Source organism: Blastomyces dermatitidis (genome assembly GCF_000003525.1).
Source record: "Blastomyces dermatitidis ER-3 genomic scaffold supercont1.1, whole genome shotgun sequence".
NCBI classification, from domain to species: Eukaryota; Fungi; Ascomycota; class Eurotiomycetes; order Onygenales; family Ajellomycetaceae; genus Blastomyces; species Blastomyces dermatitidis.
Window position 1 is genome coordinate 5,494,470 of NW_025544774.1, and position 23,937 is coordinate 5,518,406.

At 33.1% G+C, this 23,937-nt stretch overlaps 3 protein-coding genes across 3 annotated transcripts; all 3 read right to left on the reverse strand.

The window, feature by feature from the left end:
- Window positions 1-2,578: 2,578 nt before the first annotated feature.
- On the reverse strand, window positions 2,579-4,853 carry BDCG_00716 (sarcosine oxidase; the record flags this gene model as incomplete). The annotated part of the gene is made up of 5 exons (XM_045416226.1): window positions 2,579-2,840; window positions 2,889-3,123; window positions 3,178-3,991; window positions 4,041-4,415; window positions 4,650-4,853. 5 exons carry the CDS (start codon window positions 4,851-4,853, stop codon window positions 2,579-2,581), a joined length of 1,890 nt encoding a protein of 629 aa, XP_045279273.1.
- Window positions 4,854-5,978: 1,125 nt separating this feature from the next.
- BDCG_16193 (uncharacterized protein) lies at window positions 5,979-7,984 on the reverse strand. Its single transcript, XM_045425450.1, has 2 exons — window positions 7,362-7,984; window positions 5,979-7,331 (listed from the first exon to the last, which is right to left on the reverse strand). Exons 1-2 carry the CDS (start codon window positions 7,770-7,772, stop codon window positions 6,519-6,521), a joined length of 1,224 nt encoding a protein of 407 aa, XP_045279274.1. The 5' UTR covers window positions 7,773-7,984; the 3' UTR covers window positions 5,979-6,518.
- A 79-nt stretch (window positions 7,985-8,063) lies between these two features.
- Window positions 8,064-8,753, reverse strand: BDCG_16194 (uncharacterized protein; the record flags this gene model as incomplete). Its single annotated transcript, XM_045425451.1, has 1 exon — window positions 8,064-8,753. Exon 1 carries the CDS (start codon window positions 8,574-8,576, stop codon window positions 8,064-8,066), a length of 513 nt encoding a protein of 170 aa, XP_045279275.1. The 5' UTR covers window positions 8,577-8,753.
- Window positions 8,754-23,937: the final 15,184 nt, after the last annotated feature.

Here is a 23,937-nt window from a genome sequence, read left to right on the forward strand (position 1 = left end):
TAATATATTTATCTTCTCTATAGCTGTTGCAGAAGCTGTTAATTCATCAGTTATCTTCAATATAATATTAATCTTCTGTAGTACTATTGATATGAGATTCTTACAAGATGTAGCATGAGCACTGAATTCAGAATTCAGAACTCAGATATCTTTATTAGTTTAATTAGTATAATAGATTGTTTCTGTTGTATAAAATACTTACTTAATAATATTATAAACTGACACTGAGTCTGTTTCATTCTTATTCTTATTCTTATTCTTATCACAGCTAGTAGAGTGTTTTTCAGAAAATTTCAATTAGTAATTTATTTAAATGTGATCAATCTTCTGACAATAATAACATATTTTAATAATATTATTACTCTTTCTATTTAGCTTGATGAAATTTTTATTCTTATTCTTAGAGATCTTCTTCTTCTTATTCTTTTTATTCTTTTTGTTGAAATCTTGAGCATTATTTACAGAGATCTTTTCATCAGAGATAAGAGCTTTATCAGTAGCTGATAATTATAGAAGAATATCTTAACATAATTTCATGAAATTATCTTCAAGTATTCTAGTATTCTTATTCTTCTCTATTATATTCATTTAATTCTTTATAAAAGACAATCAATCTTTACTAATCTCTGTAAGAAGTCTGTTAAAAAATAAGAAATCTTTAACATTATATCTCAATTATATATAATTAGTTCTGATTATAATTAAATATTTAATAAATATACTATCAGAATTCTTTAATTTTAATATTATCTTAATTAATTCTTGAAATAGATAAGTTCTGTAAACAGTAGATCTCTCAGTGAAATTATTTTCTATAACAGATTATAGAGAATAAGTAGATAGTTGAGACTTTTTAAGTATAATAAAGTAAGATTTAATCTGTAAGATAATTACAGACTATATATAATTATATAATCAGATATTCTGTTCTGATTAAAAATATTATATATTTATACTGACATTCTTATCAGAACTAATCTGCTTATTATTAAAAATATTATCTATTTCAGATTATCTTACTGTGAGCAGAATCTCTTTCTTTTATATGAAGTAATTTACAAAGTCAGTGAGTATAACAGACTTCTTTATAAATCTTACTTAATTTCTGAATTTATTCAGAATCTTCATTAATATAGATATTCTACTCTTTTATTAAAGATAGTTTATTAAATTTATACTAAGCTTTTCATTTTTATCTCTGTCTGCTTTCATTCACTTGACTTTATACTAAACTCTTATAATTTCTAGTCTCATATGAGTCTTCTTACTTACAGAACTATTATTATTTCAGTTACTTAAACTCTCTATATTATCTAATATCTCACTGATATCTTCAATCAGATCTTTGTATTTATTATTAAACTTATCAGACTATTCTTTTATAATTATATTATTCAGCTTAAAAGTCTCTGATACAGTTACTTTTCAGTTTATTACAGATATTGATAAGCTTATACTCAATTCTTCTTATACTTCAGATGTTTGTGAATTTCTTCTTCTACATATTAACATGTAATTCTTTATTAAGTCAGGCTTTTCACTCAATCTCAGGTTTATCATGAGTTTAATTAATTAATAAATTATCTAGACATGTGTAATAATACATGAAGATGTCAATTTACACATTATTTTACAGCTTTTTATTGCATAGAGAGCTTCATAATCTCTTGAAGAATAATATTATTGTGTTATATGTGTGTAATCTATCTAACACTAAATGAATGTTGAGGTGGCATGTGATTAGAGTAGGTGTAGTAATCATCAACAGATTGTTGAGAGTCCCGCGGTTGATCGGCCCTTCTACCAGCAGTGCGCTGGTGGTGATAGAGCTCTTTTGCCCCAGTAGCCTACAGGTTATGAGACTGTTGAGCGTGAGCCCCACTGTGGTCAACATGCATGGGTTCAATCCCAGAATGGACTTAAAAATTCCTAACAAATACCCTGGACATTTTAACAGTGCCAAGAGACATTCCAGGAGTGTGCCCTAGAAGTCCCATGAGTCCTAGGACTGAGTGGTCCAGTCCATTATTAAAAAGGAGCCATTGTGGGGAGGCCACTGAAGGGAGCCACTGAGGGGAAGTACTGTACTCTGTGGTAGCTGGTCCGAGGGGGGGTGTTGGGGGTCCCGCGGTTGGTCGGCCCTTCTACCAGCAGTGCGCTGGTGGTGATAGAGCTCTTTTGCCCCAGTAGCCTACACAGATGAACCCACATAACTAATCTTAGTGGCTACTCATGCTTTTTGGGTCAAAACAACCTCACTCAGTCGAAACGTAATTTTTGGAATTTCTCATTAACTACGCTACAAAGCCCATACGAGGGCGCAAAAGCTCCGTCAGGCTTCAAGGTATCGATCGATACCAAGAAGTCATGGCGAGTAGCCAAACCGTACCCCAAGTGGGCCTAACAGCCGCGCTCAATGTCGGTCATAACACGTGATCTTGCCACATAAAAAAAAAAAAAAACAAAGAAAAACAAAAGTGTACGACACATATGAAGTCATAACTATCTCAGCCCAATGAAACTTGTCACAGCCTGCGAGTTAATCCAGCCGTTGGATAGAAACTAACTCCAACATCTACTAGCTACCGCTCCCCATAATGAGTTGAAGATCCGCCCCTGCCGGATCATATATTGCACATGCACCATCCGAACCCTTGCCATCCCATGCCCATCGTTCAGCCAAAGTGTCATCGAGCTCCCCGTCCACCGACTGATTGATAAGCTGGCCCACAATGGGCATATACTTGAACCCGTGGAACGAACCCCCGGTAGCCATATGCAATCTTTTCACAACCGGATGCTCGCAGATCATGAAATCCTGGTTTGGTGTGGTCGCATCCCTAGCGCAGAATTAGACAGGCTTATACTTCTTAAACGGAGAGACTTACCAGCATGTTTCATAGGAAAATCGGGTGACCTTCCGCTTTCCAAGCAGCTCCCATTTCGCGTCATCAGCATTGTCCCTGAGCTGCTGAGGAATGCCATCGCCATTAATGTTCCACCGTAGGGAGGCTTTTTCGGGAGGGACAGACAATCTGAATTGGCCAACCTGCTGCATATTCGTGTAGCTCTGCTCGGCAACAATTTTGAACAGCCCATCATCTCTGGGAGGAATAAATTCACCTAATGACCAAGTCAGCATGGTGTATACAAGCTCACGACAATGAAAGGACGTACTTGGGGTCTTTCCAACCGATTTCACGACAACTGGAGCCTTTTCAAAATCAACTATTGCATCAGGGTCCAGATTATAATAAGCCATAGATACACCGGCGGCCTTCAGTCTCTTGCCAGGCTGAACCTCTCGGTCGGGAAAACTCTCTGCAAGCAATTTGGATGTATATGCCCCTGTGCAGAGAACGATGTTATCTGCGATTATTGTGTGGGTTTTGCCATTTTCCAATATCCGAGCTCCATAGCAGACATCATCATCATTTTTCAACAGCTTCTCAACCGTTGCCACTCTATATTTCGCGCCTCTTTCACAGGCAGCCTCACATACCGCCTTCAAGACGGCTCCTCCATCAGCCCAGCCTGCGTCTTTGTTCCAGGTGCACATCTCCACATGGTCATCCCAGTTAGCATCTTTTAACACGGGGTATCTTTCTCGCGCGTCCTTGGGATTGACAAGCTCAGTTGGGGATTGTCCCAAAATTCTCTTGTAATTTTCACAGACCTTTTCAGCGGGTTCTTTTGCTCCCATGAAAACCTGTCCAGTTTGCTTGAAATGTTGTTTATATGGCTCTTGACTTCTCCATGCCTCCAATGCTTTCAGGGCTAGTTCGGTATAGAAGGGATCCGTCTGTGCGCTGCTTACGATCTTGTAGTCGCACCCGGCGGATTCTAGACTGGGGTATGAGGATTGATTGACAATAGCGACACTTGCAGTCGAATTCGACTGTATGCGATGGCACGCTGCAGATGCTCCAAATATCCCTCCTCCAACATAGAGATAATCAACGTGGTTTCTAGCCAGCTCTAGAACAGCTTTCTATTGTGAAGTTAGCAAGCTACATTAAATCATGGTTTTGAAAACATACCTGACCCTCACGAAAAGTGGATTTCAGTTCTTCACTGTCTTTGATTTTTGTGGTCTTCGGTCTTATAGATCGCCAAAAAAGATCCTCCCATTGCTCTTCTTCCTTATCATCCAGAGAGATGAATTCCAAAAGCTCATCGAAGCCTTGTTGCTCGATTTCACCGTCTCCGGGTACACGAACCTGAAGAGCGCCATAATGAAAAGCAACCAGTGCGAACACAGCTATCACATCGGGTTCCAGACGCTCTTCACATATCTGAGGAAATTTATCTCCCGCATTCTGCCCATCCTGCTCCAGTATAGCCCGAATAGTGACAATTGCCGGGTCTCTGTAAAATGACATTGGGATTGAAAGACCTCGTCCGTGGAATGACGTCTTGAAGACGACGATTCATTAGCTCAAAGCAAGGAAAAAAATAGATAATCATGCCTTACTTCTAGATCTGCTGTTAGATTGGTAGATTATGATAATGGTGAGTAGAAATATAGAGAGAAAACTATATCTCTCCTCGGTTCTTATACTTTTGACTTTAGAAAAGAGACAAACGCGGCCTGAGCATGACCAGGCTAATATGAGCCAGCACGAAAAGCAATTATAGGAGTCATATACATGCACGGAGTATAATACTGTGTGAAAGCGCTCGTCCTTCACCGCATCGATTGAGCCCGAGTGGAACTCATAGCACATTGGTGTGATGTCTCCTAAAGGTGCAGAGATTGACCCATCGCCAGAGACTGGAACCCTATCAGCTCCCATCTTTTCCCGGGTCTCGTCATGGCTGGCATCCGGTGTCTTGGGGGCTACATCGGGCATCATCGGTGCTTATAGCTACACTTTTGGCTACTGTACAAGTGATGCTAATGTTTTACAGCAGTTCTATCCAGGGGATGCGCTACAATCTTTATTCTCATATATCAGTTCTATCTCCTGCTTAACATATATCTCGAATCATAGATGTTCCAAACCGAGGTCTTCAACTTTTTCAAAATGTGCGATTATAAGGAGATTATCTATCAATGTGACCATGTGAAACATATTGTCGAGGCATGGTGTGTGATTTATCAAGACACCCGAGTTAAATGCCCACCAAATGTTGTGGGTGGCCGTGAGCAGTAAGTATAATCCCCAATTTTACTTGAGAGTGACATTAACCAAAAAATTTAGTAAAAATGATAAATGTGGTAAGAATTGTGTCTTCCAGACGAAAATTTAAACTAACGAGAAGATAGGTGGCTGTAAAGGAACAAGTTCTCATAAAAGGTACCACGATAGAGGACCACGAGAGACAGCAGAAAGATCCAGGCCGAAGCCGATAGCATTCATCAAATAGAAGAGACCAAAGAATGCGTCTGATCATTATGTATGAATAGTTCATCGACTGGATGAGATATGCCGCTTTATATGTCTCAACAAGAGAACAGTCTCCAACTCTGGCTAGCCTGATTCGTACACAAAGAGAAACTATTTATTGTTTACGCTCTGTCTCCCCTTAAGTCGGGTTTGAAATGATTCTAAGAAGGCATGATTTTGTGGACCCGGGATGGGTCTAGACTCCAGAGTAAGGAGGACTGTCTAGGGATGTATGAGGACAGTTAGACCCTAGGTAACCTGTCAAGCTTCAAGCTCAGGGAGTATCCAAGCACTGATGCTTCCTTAGGTGTGTGGCTGCTGGACTTCTCAACTTGGTACTTGGGTATAAGGTGTATAAGGTAGAACTGTATACGATGTGGTGGAATAATGTTTGGCAAGTAAAACAATATGTTCCAATTAATGAATGTGATAATCGCGAAGTATAAGACTTCTCGACTATGGGTGAATGAGTGATCTTATATACATGATGTCTTTCAGGCAAGATAGCTTGCCTAGCTGAGATAGCTCAATCTATCCGTGCTATCTGAGCTATCCTTGGTTAGTCACGTGATTAGCTATATTCTTGGAGGATAACGTTGTTGTGTTGTGTTGTAATCTAACTACGCGAGTTACAACTAAATGAATAGGTTGAGGTGGCACGTGACTAGGGTAGGTGTAGTAATCACCAACACCCCCCCTTGCTACACCGTGGCCTATAATAAGCCGCCACCCGGGGCCTCCCCCATCCTCAAATCTTTCAAAAATGCAATAATAATTAATTACATGAATCGGACCCTGATTTCCTCATTAGGAAAGGCGTCCGTACGGCAATAACCGTAAAAATCAAGAAATACATGCAAAATCCATTGATCCGCCGTATCATCATTACCATTCAATCATTCCTTCTTCTCAATTTCCTGAATGCCAACCCTCTTGACAAATTCTTCAAATGCAGGCTTCGCCAGTGGCTTGGTGAGCCCGTCAGCTATGTTCGCTGTAGAACCAACATGTTCCATCATGATTTCCCCTTTTTCAACCAAATCGCGATCCATCAACCCGGCGTCATATAAACAGGTTGCATCGTCTGTTATACCCAACCAATAACTTGCACCCCCCCTAGTGGGGGTGTCATTCCCGTCGAAAAGTGTTTTTCCACCCCCTGCCAGATCGATGAAGAATCTCATTGCCGGCTTGACAGCTCGTGTCATAGGTGCGAAGGTTGGACGTGTCATTTTTGCTTGGACACAGACCTTGCAAAACGGTAAAGCTCGTTGACCTATAATCCTCATTCCCAGGCGTGGATCCGCCGCCATTTTCGTGATATCCGCGGGATTCAGATGCCCTAGCCTTTGTCCGCAGTGTATTCACAGGTTCAAAATCACCATTGGGCATAGCGAATCGGATCAAGTCTCTGTGTGTGACTGGCTTTTCTATCTCATAGATATCCCTGTCATTCAATCTTGCAGTAAATGAGAACATCCTATCAGGAGACATAAGCAATATGGTGTGATTATTTCCATATGTCAGTTGTTTGAAGGTATAACCTTGATGTATGAGCTTACCCATGCTCATAAGGTTCACTTCCAATTTTGGAATGTAACGGACGCTGCTTAGCAGCATATCCGCTCCTTCAACAGGTATCTTGGTATCCCCTATAGCCATAGCTGGGACTACCGTTCCGTCTGCCATTTCCAACATCACTTTCACCTTCTGAGGTTTTGCCACGACAAGATCCCTGTGGGGTGTGGCATGGGCGCCCGATCCAGAGTCTAGGATCCAGGTATCTTTTCCTGTCTGGTCACTCGCATAGGCCTTTTCTTTGATGCAAAATACTTGCTTCATGACATTGTGAACAGGAGCAGCATCTGTATTCTCCGCATCCTTGTCTTTATCCTTGTCCCTATTTGTATTGGAGTTTGAAGGATGTTTCTCAGGGTATTTCTTTCAACAGTCAGCCTGGATATGACCAACTTTTTGACAATGGTAGCATGTCCTCGCGTCATTACCCCTATGTTCAGGTTTGGATTCAGTGTCCTTGTCCTTGTCATTGTCTTTGTCCTTGCCTTTCTTATCCTTGTCTTGGGCGTTATTTGCAGGGGTCTTTCCATCGGAGGTGGGAGGTTTGCCAGTAGCTGGCAATTGTAGGAGAATATCTTGACACAATCTCATGAAATCATCTTCGAGTGTTCTAGCATTCTCATCCTTCTCTATTGCATCCATTCGATTCTTTATAAAAGACGACCAACCTTTACTAACCCCTGTAAGAAGTCTGTTGAAAAACATGAAATCTTTGACATTATATCCCAATCGGATATAATCAGTCCTGATTGCGATTAAACGTTCGATAAATGTGTGATCAGAACCCTTTGATTTTGATGTCATCTCAATCAATTCTTGGAACAGGCGAGTTCTGCGGACAGCAGGCCTCTCAGCGAAATTATCCTCTATGACAGATCATAGAGAATAAGCAGATAGTTGGGACTTCTTGGGTATAATAAAGTGAGATTTGGCCTGCGGGGTGATCGCAGACCACATGTAGTTGTATAGCCAGATATTCCATTCTGACCAAAAATGTTGCATATCCATGCTGGCATCCTTGTCAGGATTAATCTGCTTGTCATTAAGAATGTCATCCGTTTCAGATTGCCTTGCTGCGAGCAGGATCTCTTCCTTTCACATAGGGTAATTTGCAGAGCCAGTGAGTACAACAGACTTCTTTATAGGCCTTACTTGATCCCTGAATTCATTAAGGATCTTCATCAATGCAGATGTCCTACCCTTCTGTTGAAGATAGTTCACCAAATCTGCACTGAGCTCTTCATTTTCACTCCTGCCTGCCTTCATTCGCTCGACTTCATGCTGGAGTCTTGCAATTTCTAGTCTCATGCGAGTCTCCTCACTCACAGAGCCATTGTTGTTCTGGCCACTTGGGCCCCCCGCATTGCCTGACATCTCACTGATGCCTTCAACCGGGTCTTCGTATTCGTTGTTGGACTCGTCAGATCGTTCTTCCACGATCGTGTCGTCCGGCTCAAACGCCCCAGGAGCCGCCTTCTGATTCGTTATTGGCGTTGGCAGTGATCTGTGATCTTGCGTTTGCTGCTCTGGCGTTTTCTCGTTTCTCCGTCTTGGAGGCACGTATTCTTTTGTTAAGTCAGGCGTCCCCCCGGATCTTAGATTAACCATGGGTTCAATCACTCATAAAAAACATCTAGGCACGCGTAACGATACGTGGAGACGTAGTTGGCACGTTATTTCAGCGGTTTTCGTTAGCTTAATGAGGGCTTCATAACCTCTTGGAGGATAACGTTGTTGTGTTGTGTTGTAATCTAACTACGCGAGTTACAACTAAATGAATAGGTTGAGGTGGCACGTGACTAGGGTAGGTGTAGTAATCACCAACATATATCCTAGTTCCGTGCTGTTATCTCAGCTGCAGTGTTAAGCATAGACTGGCCGCCGGGACCATGAATTTCACATTTGGTCTCATTTGGTCTGGTTCCATACATTTCTTGGCGTGAATCCCGCTGGGACTGGCTATCAAAAAAACATGTAAAGTGACTATATATCAGATCTTAAAATGAAATCATGACTTGAAAAAAATAAGAAAGTGATTTCATTTGATTTCATTTAGTCTCATTCTTAGTATAAAGTTACTATTTTTAGATATTTTAAGGTTTTTTTTAGACTATTTTTAATTTTTTAAAAAGTAACACTTTTTGATAATACTTAAATAAGATTTAAAGTCATTTAAAGTAATAAAAAATAATTTAAATTGAGAAGTGAAAATCATGATCTTATTTGAAAAATGTGATAAGAGTAGACAGTAAGTTTCACTGAAACAGTATGAAACTACTATTTAATGTTAAAACTGTGTAATGAGATCAGTTGAATTGATAATGAAACTATCAAAAAATCTGATTCTGATCTCAGACACAGTTATATAATCAGTCTAGTTAAGCATGATAATATTAAACTTCTTGAGTACTTTATTTCATCTCTAATTATCTTCTTTTTTAATACTGATTAATATAATTATATCACTGAGATACTTCATTATTTTTGAATACTTTAATCTGTTAAAATCTCTTCTCTGTATTGAGTGATTATAATTACAGATCTTGTCAACTGATCTGAAAAACCTGACTTTTTCAAAGAAATTGATTTAGATATGAAACATCTTAATGATAGCTATAAGCTGAAGATGAAATAGTATAAAAATTTAATAAAGAATATCTATCTTATATTTAATTAAGTCTGTTTATTAAATACATGAGTTCATCAGCTATGATGAATTTTAAAGTCTATTATCAAGTGTTCACTTACTGAGAAATATACAAGTGCTATTACTAAGCTTGAGATATTCTCTACTACTAGAAGTCTATTGAAGAATAATTATATCTTATCTCAAGATTTACTTTTACTATCAAAGAAACATATGTTTGACTTCTTGAATATACTTTTAATTAAAGTGAAAAGTCTGAAGAAGAAGATTAAGTACTTTAATCAAGTATGAATTCAGCAGCAGTTAATTGCAATGAACTTGAATTTAAATAATATAATTATTAATGCTGAAGTTAAGTCTTATTCTGAGAAATTCAATAATAATATAAAGTAAGATTCTATTTTCATTGAAAATATACTATCTTTATTCACTATAAATAATCTATCTGATACTTTAAAAACAATTCTGAAGAAGAATAACTAAAATTGATGAATATACTGAAGCTTTACTTACTTCATCTTCATTTAATATACAATATTATATTTTTACTGATAAATATATTAATAATAGAACTTCTGCATTGTTCTGTCAACTTATAAGTTAATTAAATATCAAGATTTAAAATAAATATAACTAATATCTGATAAATTTTATTTTTAAGATATTATTTTTCAATATTAACTAATTTACATTTATAACTGATACTTATAAAGAATATCTGTATAGAATCTTCAACATGTTCATCTATATAGATTACTTATTTATTAGAGTTTCACTTGAAATCTTCTTTATAAAGCAGAGCAGTATAAATAAAATAAGAATCTAAATTATCAAAACACTGCTTTCTGATTAGACTGACCGTGTGACCGTGTCTGAAACCAGAATCAGAATTTTTGATAGTCTTATTATCAATTCAAATGATCTCATTACACAGTTTTAACATTAGATAGTAGTTTCATACTGTCTCAGTGAGACCTACTGTCTACTCTTATTCTATTTTTCAAATGAGATTATGATTTCCACTTCTCAATTTAAATTATTTTTATTGCTTTAAATGACTTTAAATCTCATTTGAGTGTTATCAAAAAGTGTTACTTTTTAAAAAATTAAAAATACTCTAAAAAAACCTTAAAATGTCTAAAAATAGTAACTTTATGTCAAGAATGAGACTAAATGAGATTAAATGAGATCACTTTCTCATTTTTTTCAAGTCATGATTTCATTTTGAGATTTGATATATAGTCACTTTTAGACTGACCGTGTGACCGTGTCTGAAACCAGGACCAGAATTTTTGATAGTTTCATTGTCAATTCAACAGATCTCATTACACGGTTCTAACATTAAATAGTAGTCTCATACTGTTTCAGTGAGACTTACTGTCTACTCTTATCACATTTTTCAAATGAGATCATGATTTCCACTTCTCAATTTAAATTATTTTTATTGCTTTAAATGACTTTAAATCTCATTTGAGTGTTATCAAAAAGTGTTACTTTTTAAAAAATTAAAAATAGTCTAAAAAAAACCTTAAAATGTCTAAAAATAGTAACTTTATGCCAAGAATGAGACTAAATGGGATCAAATGAGATCACTTTCTCATTTTTTTCAAGTCATGATTTCATTTTGAGATCTGATATATAGTCACGACTCACTTTACATGTTTATTTAATAATTAGTCCCAGCGGGATTCACGCCAAGAAATGTATGAAATCAGATCAAATGAGATCAAACATGAAATTCATGATTCTGGTGACCAGTCTAGTCACTTTGCATGTTTTTTAAATGACTAGTCTCAGTGAGATTCATGTTAAGAAATGTATGAAATCAGATTAAATGAGATTAAATATGCAATTCATAATCTCAGCAGTCAGTCTATTTCTGATAAAGAAGAAGATAATCTCTTTAATAGTAACTGATATGATTATGTTAATGAGAATGTACTGAGATTCTTAAGATTGTGTTTGAAGATGTTATACTCACTCTTATATGTAACAATCTAACAGTGAGAATAAGAATCTTCGGACTTGACTATCTCAGCTCTTCTCTTTTTAGAGTACACTCAACATTTCTTATTATTTTCTTAATAGACAGTATATCTATTCTCTCTCAGCAGCTGCTCACTCAGCTCTATCTTTATTATCTAATTAATATAATCTCATACTCTCTGCTTCTGCAGAGAGAAGTACTGAAACTTCTAATAAAAGACTAATCATCATTTCTCTGATTTCTGAGACTAATAGAATGATAAGCTCTTGCTTATCATTCAATTTCAACCCTGTCTTGACTGATTTATCAGCTGTGCCTGCTCTCAACAGACATGGCTGATGAACAGAGTATTGAGAGAGAGAGAAGTATTATATAATATTATTAATAATAGCAGCAGCAGTGAGAAGAAGAGAGTGCTTAATATAGAAAACAACTGAGAGAGTGAGAGAGATAAGCTCATTAATGTAAAAGATGAGAAGAGTGAGAAGAGCAGAGAGAGTTATAATAACTCTGAAGAGAGAAAGAAAAAGCTAATATAATATATTAATAATTGACTCTTTCTCTATTACATATATCTCATTCATATTTATATTACTTACTTAATTGACTCTGATGAAACTTGTTTCTCTGTAAAGAACAGAGAAGAGAAGAAGTCTGAGAAAAAGAAAGAGAGATAAGAGCAAGAGCTGTTATATAATAATATTAACTTCTTATTCTCTTATTATATTATGCTTATTTAGAGAAAGCTTTTCATATCTATCTGAATAAGTTCAGCTTATTATCTTCATTCTTTAAAGAAGGGAAAGAAGTCTCAGATACTTTCTCACTCTCACTCTCATCTGTGAGAGTGAGAGTGAGAGTGAGAGCAGAGAAGCAAGAGTGAACATAAGTGTGAGTGCAGAAAAAAGAGTTAATTATCAGAGTTAGTATTTCATTTCATTCTCATTATACTTTTCATGCTAAATAGACATGTACAGTAAGTGATGAACTCTATCAAAGTGAAGTTATTCATACAGAATAGCTGTAGTAGTAGTAAGTATATTCTTTTTACTAATAAGAAAGCAGAATGAGTGCATCTGCATTAATGTTGCAGAGAGAGAAGATACTATATTGATTTTTTTAAATCATGAAGAAGAAGACAAGAAAAAGAGAAGAAGAGAAGAAGAGAAAGAAAGAAAAAAAAGATTCAAAAATATCAGTATAGTGTTATTCATTTCTTCTTCAATATAGTGAATTTATCTTCTCACTTATTAACTAATTTAATAGACTCAGAAGTTCACACAACTTCAAAGAAATTCACAGATGTTTATAAAAGATCAGTGAAGTTAAAAAAAGATCAAAGATCTTATTATCTTACAGTATTATTTTCCTTACAGATCTCATCATCTTATAGCATCATTTCTCTTAAAGATCTTATCATCTTACAGCATTATTTCTCTTGAAAATCTGATCATCTTGCGGCATCATTTCTCTTGAAGATCTCATTACCTTGTAGTATCATTTCTCTCAAAGATCTCATCACCTTATAGCATCATTTCTTTCAGAGATCTCATCATCTCACAACTGTGTGATAATCAGTATTTCCTCATTCTCATTCTCTGCTAGCAATGAGAAGCTTTTCATACTCTTCAAACTGTATGCTGTTTTTCTTAATCTCATTGATCTGAAAGTTCACAGAACTTTGAAGAAGTTCATAGATATTTACATGAGATTTTATTGACTCAGAAGTTTGCAGAACTTTGAAGATCATTGTGGCGGGCTGCGTCCGATCAATCATATAGACTATTCCGTTACACTTCACAGATTTCTATCATTCCGATTCTCGGTCGCTGATCCTCGGCTGAAAAACCTATGAAATTTCTATTCTTCCGCCTCGAAGCTCCACCACATACACGTATAAATATTCACTTCAATCACTGATTCTCACACTTTCTCTTTCTTTCCTTCTCTAACATTTTTCACTTCGTTATATAAGATCTATAAATATTATATCAATCTATTCAGTGTAGGCCTCTTATACTTGAAAAATGTTCATTGTCTTCTTATTAGAAATGATTATTCACATATTATATTCTTATTAAAAATGATTACTCACTGAAATATCTGAACATGTAATAATGTGTAAGAAATAGAGAAACAGTTCTTAGATAGAAGCCTACTCATCAGTCAATCTGACTCTGTAACAAGATCTTATGAAGAAGAATAAGACCTTATAAAGAGAATATCAGTGAAAGACCTAAGAGTTCTAATGCTACAGATGTATAAGATATTCATACAATTACACTTCTTTTAATTCCAGAGATATTACATATCTGATGATCAATATAATCATATCTAATAATAGTATGAGAGAATTCTTGAACATGAGCATAGACACAGTGCCATAGTGACTCTGAGTAATGTTGAAATTATAATAATAATAAATAGCTGATATGAATGCAACTCAATAATGTTAATATGAAGATATTTAACAATTATCTCAATAAGAAACTTCTGTACAGACAATTTCAACATCTATAGAATTAAATACAAAAGCACTGAAAGAATGCTTAAATACTTCTACATATTTTAATGCTTTCAATCTCACTCTCTACTTATTATAAAGGATGAAAATGCTCATGAAACTGAGTGTAGATGAAGATGTCATTGATTTACTAATCAATCAAGATTTATATATTAATAAATGATTGAAGAATTGTATGAAACAGAAGTTTCATTTATAAATAAAAGCATGTGAATCAGTATTGTGAACATCTAACAACATCATCAAATATTTTGATATTCTGTTTCAAGACACTGTCATGTAACAGAAAGTATTAGATTAATTACAGAGTGTCTGATAGAGAAACACTTCTCTTGCAACATTCATTCCTGACTTCAATACTAAGATTCTAGAAGCAGGTGATCAATCTTAAAAGAATTGAATAAAGATTAGCATGCTTAAGAAGACATTAACTTTTAAACTCTTACAGACTCTTGTAAGTGTAGATGAAGATCAAACTTATAAAGGTTTCTGTATACAACTTCAGACATTGAATGACTGTCTTATCAAGCTCAAGACTCAAGAGTATACAGAACAGTGACAGAAGATGTTATACTTATACACCTGCACTAAGAAATAACTCAGTTACTCATACATCTGCACTGAAGAATAACAACAATGATGCAGATACTATGAATTGAGTAGACTTAAATATCTATACATAAGCAAGAGTCTCTGCTGTCTGAACAGGCTTTTAAGTTTCTGAGATCACTTCTGAAGAAGTCACTGATCAATATCAATGAGAAGTATGTATTAACTGTAATCAATTGAAATATATTGCTTTCAACTATCAATCAGCCTATATACCTTCTCACTCAAAGAATGAATCAGTGCCTGTTCATATTAATCACATTGCAGTGAAGAAAGATTCAGAAGATAACTATAAGAATACTCTGATAAAACAGAGAAAAGATTAGGTTCTATTCAAATTCATAAACAGAAGCTTGAAGAGATCAGATAACAATGATTTAAAGAAAAGATAATAATAAATGTAATTCTCATATCTACTGTGATGAATAACATGTATAATATAAAGACTATGATAGATAGCAGTCTATGCTACTATACAATGATTAAATCTTCACTTATAAGATGTTATAATTTTCAGCATATTCTCTTATTAAAACCTCAACTTCTCACAGAATTTAATGACTCAAAAGATGTTTGCATCTGTTATATAATAAAACTAAACATAGATATTGAAGAATATTAACATGAAGATGTCTATACATATGAAGTTGATAATCTTGATTATAATCTTATATTAGAACTTACCTGACTATCTGAATAAGACATCTTATTGAATACTTGAAACAGAAGCTTGATATTTTCTAATAATAATAGAATTCATAAAGATAATATTCACAAGACTATGAACCTTACACAGATCTCTGTCAACACTTATGAAATGCTCTGAAAAAGAAGTCATTACTAAAACTACTGATAAAATCACTAATAGCAGAATTATATATCAATGTGTTTCATCAGTTTAACTGATATTAAGAAAGCTCTAGAGAAGTTATTCTATACTATAATAACAGATTCTCATACAAAACTCTCTTAATAATATCATGAATATCTAGATGTCTTCTGACAAGATAATATTATAAATTTATCTCTCTTACAAGGTTCAGAAATAAATTACAGTATTAAGTTAGAGAAGTAGAATGATAAGAACTCTGAATCACTATAAGACTCTCTTTATAATATGTCTTGAGATGAACTTCTTCTTCTTCAGAAGACACTTAATAATCTGTTGAATAAGAAATTTATATATATTAGTAACTCTTCTGCTGCAGCTTCTATTCTCTTTGCAAAGAAATCAGATAAAGAACTTCAATTCTGTGTGAACTATCAAGATCTGAATAGATTAATAAAGAAAGATTATTATCTCTTATCTCTCATCAATGACACATTAGTATGTATCAGATAAGCTAAATAATTTATAAAGTTAGATATTATCACTGTGTTTTATAAGATTCATATCACTAAAGAAGATAAGTAACTTACAGCATTTCAAACATGTTATAATCTCTTTGAATAAGTAGTAACATTTTTTGAACTGATCAATGCTCTCAGTATATTTCAGAAGTATATCAACTGAGCACTTTAAGACTTTCTTAATAAATTTATATCTGCTTATCTAGATGACATTCTCATCTTTATCAACAGATTCAGAAAGAAACATCAAGAGCATGTATAAAGAGTATTACAATAATTATAAGAAGCAGAACTATCAATCAATATTAATAAGTATGATTTTAAAGTTAAGAGTACTAAATATCTAGATTTCATTATAGAAGCTGATAAGAAAATTTGAATGAATTCTGAGAAGATTTCTGTCATTCTTGAATGAGAAGCTTCACACACTATGAAAGATGTATAAAGCTTCATTGAATTTACTAACTTCTATTAGTGATTTATACAAAACTTCTCAGAGATCACAAGATTACTTACAGAACTTATTAAGAAGAACTCAGTATTTTAGTGATCAGCAGATGCTGAAGCTGTATTCATATAGATAAAGAAGATATTTATTAATACTTCTCTGCTGATAATATTTAATTCTGATTATAAGACAGTTATTAAAGCTGATTTCTCTGACTATATCACAGAAGAAGCTATATTGTAATATAATAATAAAGATGTTCTACAATTATACATCTTTATATCTAAGAAACTGAGTTCTGCTGAATGCAATTATAAGATCTATGATAAAGAACTTCTCATGATTATACACTGTCTAGAAGAATAAGACTCTGAACTCTGAAGTGTCTTCAAATTTAAGATAATTACAGATTATAAGAATCTCAAACACTTCATTATTACTTACAAGCTTACAGAATAACAGATGCAATGATCTGAGCTTTTAAGCTGTTTTCATTTCACTATACACTACTGCCTCAACAGTCAGAACTCAATGACAGATGCTCTCTTACAATGAGAGTAAGATATGCTGTTTAACATGACAGACACATGCTGAATGAACTGAGAATACTAGCTCTTGAACTCAAAGATGTTAGTTAATCATAATAAGATTATTTATGCCACTATAGATACTTCTTCAATTAGAACATTCTCTCTCTGAACTGATATTAATATCTTCACTTCTTCTACACTGAAGGAACTGTGATATACAGCAGCTCAGACTGATGAACTTCTTCAGATTCTCACTGAAGTAGTATAACAAGAAGTGTGTAACGGGCTGCGCCTGATCAATCATATAGGCTATTTCATTACACTTCACAGATTCCGCCGAAAGCTCCGATTCTCGGTCGCTGATCCTCGGCTGAAAAACTCATGAAAGTTCTATTCTTCTGCTCTGAAGCTTCACCGCGTACACGTATAAATATTCACTCTGATTATCAATTCTCATACTTTCTCTTTCTTTCCTTCTTTAACATTTTTTACTTTGTTATATAAGATCTATATATTATACTGATCTATTTAGTGTAGACCTCTTATATTTGAAAAATATTCATTATCTTCTTATTAGAAATGATTATTCATATTTCATTATCTTTTCATTAGAAATGATTACTCACTGAGATATCTGAATGTGTAACAACATGTAAGAAATAGAGAAACAGTTAAAACAGTTAAGCAGACACTGAGTCTTAATCAGTTAAGCAGATATCAAGTTCTTAAATAGAAGCTTGCTCATCAGTCACTCTGACTCTGTAATAAGATCTTATAAGAGAATATCAGTGAAAGACCTGAGAGTTCTGACACTCAGATATATAAGATATTCATATAATTACATTTCTTCAGATTTCATAGATATCACATATTTAATAAATAATATAATCATGTCTAATAATAATATGAGAGAACTCTTGAATATGAGTATAGATATAATATTACAGTGACTTTAAGCAATGTTAAAATTACAACAGCAATAGATAGCTAATATACATGCAACTCAATAACTTCAATATAAGAAAATTTAACAATTAACTTAACAAGAAACTCATGCAATTTCAACATCTACAGAATTGAATACAAAAGTGCTGAAAGAACACTTAGATACTCTTACATATTTCAATACTCTCAATCTCACTCTCTACTCATTATGAAGAATGAAAATGCTCATGAAACTGAGTGTAGATGAAGATATCATCAGTTTACTAATTAATTAAGATTGATATATCAATAAATAATTGAAGAATCACATGAAACAGAAGTTTCATTCATGAATGAAAGTATGTGAATCAGTGTTGTGAATATCTGATAATATTATTAAATATCTTGATATTCTGTTCTAAGACACTGTCATATAACAGAAAGTATTAGATTGATTACAGAGTACTTAACAGAGAAACATTTCTCTTATAACATTCATCTCTGACTTTGACATCAAGATTCTCAAAGCAGATAATCAATCTTGAGAGAATTAAATAAAGATTAGTATGCTCAAGAAGACATTAACTTTCAAACTCTTACAGACTCTTATAAGTGTAGATAAAGACCAGACTTATGAAGGTTTCTGTGTATAACTTCAGATATTGAATGATTATCTTATCAAGCTTAAAAGTATACAGAACAGTAGTAGAAGATATTACACTTATACACCTGCACTGAGAAACAACCTAGTCACTCATACATTTGTACTGAGAAATAACAACAATAATGCAGATGCTATGAACTGAGTAGACTTGAATGTTTATATATAAGCAAGAGTTTCTACTGTCTGAACAGGCTTCTGAGTTTCTGAGATTACCTCTGAAGAAGTCATTGATCAATATCAATGAGAAGTGTGTATTAACTGTAATCAATCAGAACACATTGCTTTCAACTGCTGATTGACCTATGTATCTTCTCACTCAAGAGAAAGATCAGTGTCTTCTCACTTAAAGAATGAATCAGTGTCTGTTCACATCAATCACATTGCATTGAAAGAAGATTTGAAAGATAACTATAAGAATACTCTGATGAAACAGGAAAAAGATTAGCTTCTGTTCAAATTTGCAAACAGAAGCTTGAAGAGATTAGATAATAATAATTTAAAAAGAAAATAATAATGAATGTGATTCTTGTATCTACTGTGATCAATAACATGTATAATATGAAAGTCATGATAAACAGTGATCTATATTATTATGCAATGATTAAATCTTCAGTTGTAAGATATTATAATCTTCAGTGTATTCTCTTATTAAAACTCTGACTTCTTACAGAATTTAATAGTTGAAAAAATATTCACACTTATTACATAATGAAATTAAACATAGATGTTGAAGAATATTAATATGAGAATGTCTATACATATGAAGTTAATAATCTTGACTATAATCTTATACTAGAACTTGTCTGATTATCTGAACAAGGCATCTTATTAAATGCTTAAAACACAAGTTTAATATTTTCTAACAATGATAGAATTCATAAAGATGATATTTATAAGACTATGAATCTTACACAGATCTCTGTCAATACTTATAAAATACTCTGAAAAAGAAGTTATCAGTGAGATTATTAATAAAGTTATTAATAGCAGAATCATGTATCAATATATTTCATCAGTCTGATCAATATTAAGAAGGCTCTAGAGAAGTTATTCTGTACTATACTAACAGATTCTTACATAAAACTCTCTTAAAAATATTATGAATATCTAGATATCTTCTGATAAGATAATATTATGAATATAACTTCTTTACAAGACTCAGAAGTGAATCATAGTATTAAGTTAGAAAAGAAGAATAATAAGAACTCTGAGTCATTATAAGACTCTCTCTATAATATGTCTCAAGATGAACTTCTTCTTCTTTGAAAGACACTCAATGATCTGTTAAATAAGAGATTTATATATATTAGTAACTTCTTCACTGCAGCTTCTATTCTCATTACAAAGAAATCAGATAAAGAATTCTGATTCTGTGTAAACTATTGAGATCTGAACAGATTAATAAAGAAAGATTGTTATTTCTTATCTCTTATCAATAAAACTCTAGTATATATCAGATAGACCTGATAGTTTACAAAGCTAGATATCATTATTATATTTCATAAGATTCATATTATTAAATAAGATAAATGACTTACAGCATTCTGAACACATTATAGTCTCTTTGAATGAGTACTCACACTCTTTGAACTGGCTAATATTCTCAGTACATTTTAGAAGTATATCAACTAAGTACTTTGAGATTTCCTTGATGCATTTGTATCTGTATATTTAGATGATATTCTCATCTTCACTGATGAATTCAGAAAGAAACATCAAGAACATGTATGAAAAGTATTATAATAATTATGAGAGACAGAACTACTGATAGATATTGACAAGTATGATTTTGAAGTCAACAGTATGAAATACCTAGGTTTTATTATAGAAGCTGACAAGAGAATTCAAATGAATTCTGAGAAGGTCTCTGCTATTCTTGAGTGAGAAGTTTTATGTACTGTGAAAGATATATAAAGCTTTATTAGATTTACTAACTTCTATCAGTGATTTATATGAAACTTCTCAGATATTATGAGATTACTCACAGAACTTATTAAGAAGAATTCAGTATTTCAGTGATCAGCAGACACTGAAGCTGCATTTATACAGATAAAGAAGATATTTATTAATATCTCTCTACTAATAACATTTAATTCTGATTGTAAGATAGTTGTTGAAGCTGATTTCTCTGACTATGTCATAGAAGAAGCTATATTACAATATGATGATAAAGATTTCTTATAATTATGTCTTTTCATATCTAAGAAACTGAGTTCTGCTGAATACAATTATGAGATCTATGATAAGAAACTTCTTACAATTGTATACTATTTAGAAGAATGAGACTCTGAACTCTGAAGTGTCTTCAAATTTGAGATAATCACAGATCATAAGAATCTCAAGTATTTTACAATCATCCGTAAGTTTACTGAATATCAGATGTGATGATTCAAGCTATTAAACTGTTTTCATTTCACTATACACTATCACTTCAGCAGTCAGAACTTGATGATAGATACTCTCTTATAATAAGAACAAGATATACCTTTCAATATAACAGATATCTGTTAAATGAACTGAGAACACTGACTCTTAGATCTGAAGATATTAGTTGATCAAGATAAAACAACTTATGACATTATACATACTTCTCTGATTAGAACACTTTCTCTCTGAACTGTCACTGACACTGATATCAATATCTCAACTTCTCTCACACTGAATAAACTGTGATATATAACAGTCTGAGCTGATGAACTTCTTCAGACTCTTACTAAAGCAGTATAATAAGAAGTGTCTTGATTTCCTTCAGAACTATATATAAAGATCAACATCTCAGAATGTTCAATCAATGATAATAATACTTTACAATTCTATAAATGATGTTGAGTCTCTCAGTCTGAACCTCTACATATATGAATAATACAAGAGATGCATAATTTACATATGACTGATTATTCAGATTATGAATAACTGTATTGAATAATCTCTTGAGAATTCTACTGATCTGAGATATTAAACAGCATCAGACACTTTGTCTGAAACTGCAACTATTATTTCTCTATCACTTTATAAAAGAATTATAGAAAAGTCCTGCTTAAATCACTTAATATCTCTGATAGAATCTGATAAGATGTGATAATTAACTTTACTGTTAATCTGTCTAAGAGTAAGAGTTGTAGAAACATTCTGATTATTATAAACTGATTGAGTAAAGATGTACTATTAGAATCTTGTAATAAGATAAATACTGAACAAGTTGCTGAAGTCTTTCTACAGAGCCTGTTCTATTGAATGTATAAATTACTGACATTTATAGTATTGAATTGAGACTGTTAATTTATAAGCACTCTCTGAACAAGAATCTGTCAAGTTTTTAAGATTATATACTGTTTATCAACTATCTATCACTCTCAGACTGATGATACATCAGAATGAATAATTCAGACTGTAAAGAGTTATCTTTATAAGTTCTATAACTACTTATAAGATGATTGATATAATTCTCTTCTAGATACAGAGATTACTATCAATGATTGAGATGCTGTTTTAACAGATGTAAGCTCATTCTTTCTTATAGATGATTACTATATAGAAGTGTTGAATCTTCTAGAGATTTCACAGTTCAAACTGAACCTCTGCAGTTCAATTCAGATCACTGATAACATAGTAATAAAGCTTCAAGATATCTGTGACTGAGTAGAAGTCTTTATAACAAGCACTAAACAAGATCAAGAGAATTGAATCAATGTTTACTAAGATCTTACTGAGTAATATAAGATAGAAAATTTAATATGATTGAATCTTAAGAATATACAGATCACACACTCATCTCACACACTGAATTACTGCTATATAAAGTATAAAGTGATAGAAGTTCTAGATAGTTATAACTACTGTCTTGACATATCATCAGAGATTTATATTATCTTTTATATAAGCTTACTCTGCTGTGCTATCACTGATTCATTTCCTTCTCAACTGACTTTTAACTGACAGCTGCCAGGGATCATAGAAGAAGATAATGAACTTGAATGGGAGATTGAAGATATTCTTGATAAGAGATTTCACAGCTGTGATTAATAATATCTTATAAAATGAGTCAGCTATAATCATCTGACCTGAACTTCAAGCTCTATGTTATCTGAGACAGCAGCTCTTGATCGATGAGAACTATGCGCTTATAACTCTATATCACTTCTGAAAAGAGAGAGCTAATGTGGCAGGCTGCGCCTGATCAATCATATATACTATTTCATTACACTTCATAGATTCCGCTAAAAGCTTCAATTCTCAGTCATCAATTCTCAGTTAAAAAACTCATGGAATTTCTATTCTTCTACTCTGAAGCCTTATTATATATATATATAAATATTCACTCTGATTGCTGATTTCTGTACTTTCTCTTTCTTTTCTTATTTAATGTTTTTCACTTTGTTATATAAGACCTATATATTATACTGATCTATTCAGTGTAGACTTCTTACAAAGTATTTCAATTCTCTTCAGAATTATATATAAAGACTGACATCTCAGAATGTTTAATAGATGATAGTAATACTCTGTAATTTCATAAATAATGCTGAGTCTCTCACTCTGAACTCTTACACACTCAGATAATACAAGAGATGCATGACTTACATATAACTAAACATCTGAGTTATAAACAACTGTACTAAATGATCTCTCAAGAATTCTACTGATCTGAGATATTAAACAGCATCAGACACTTTGTCTGAAACTGTAATTATTATTTCTTCATTATCTTATAAAAGAACTGTAGAAAAGATCTGCTGAAACTACTTAATATCTTTGATAGAATCTGATAAGATGTGGTAATTAACTTCACTATTAATCTCTCTGAGAGTAAGAGTTGTAGAAATGTTCTAATTATTATAAACTGATTGAGCAAGAGTGTAATATTGAAACCTTATAATAAGATAAATACTGAACAAGTTACTAAAACTTTTCTACAGAGTCTGTTCTATTAGATATATAAAATTACTGAGATCTATAGTATTAGATTAGAACTGTTAATTTATAAGCACTCTCTGAAATAAGAATCTGTCAAGTGCTCAAGATTATATATTATTTATTAACTGTCTATCATCTCAAGATTAATAATACATTAGAATAGATAATTCAGACTATAAAGAATTATCTTTATAAGTTTTGTAATTACTTATAAGATGATTGACATGATCTTCTTCTATACATCAAAGTCACTATTAATAGCTGAGATGCTGTTTCAACAGATGTAAGCCTATTCTTTCTCATATACAGATATCACATAAAGATATTAAATCTTCTAGAGATTATATATTTTATACTGAACCTTTACAGTTC

Excerpts from the sequence above, each read along its gene's own strand:
- BDCG_16193 (XM_045425450.1), bottom strand. The coding sequence starts at position 7,772 with ATGACATCAAAATCAAAGGGTTCTGATCACACATTTATCGAACGTTTA. Across the intron at positions 7,332-7,361 it reads CATGCTACCATTGTCAAAAA|AAATACCCTGAGAAACATCC; the intron begins GTTGGTCATATC and ends GACTGTTGAAAG.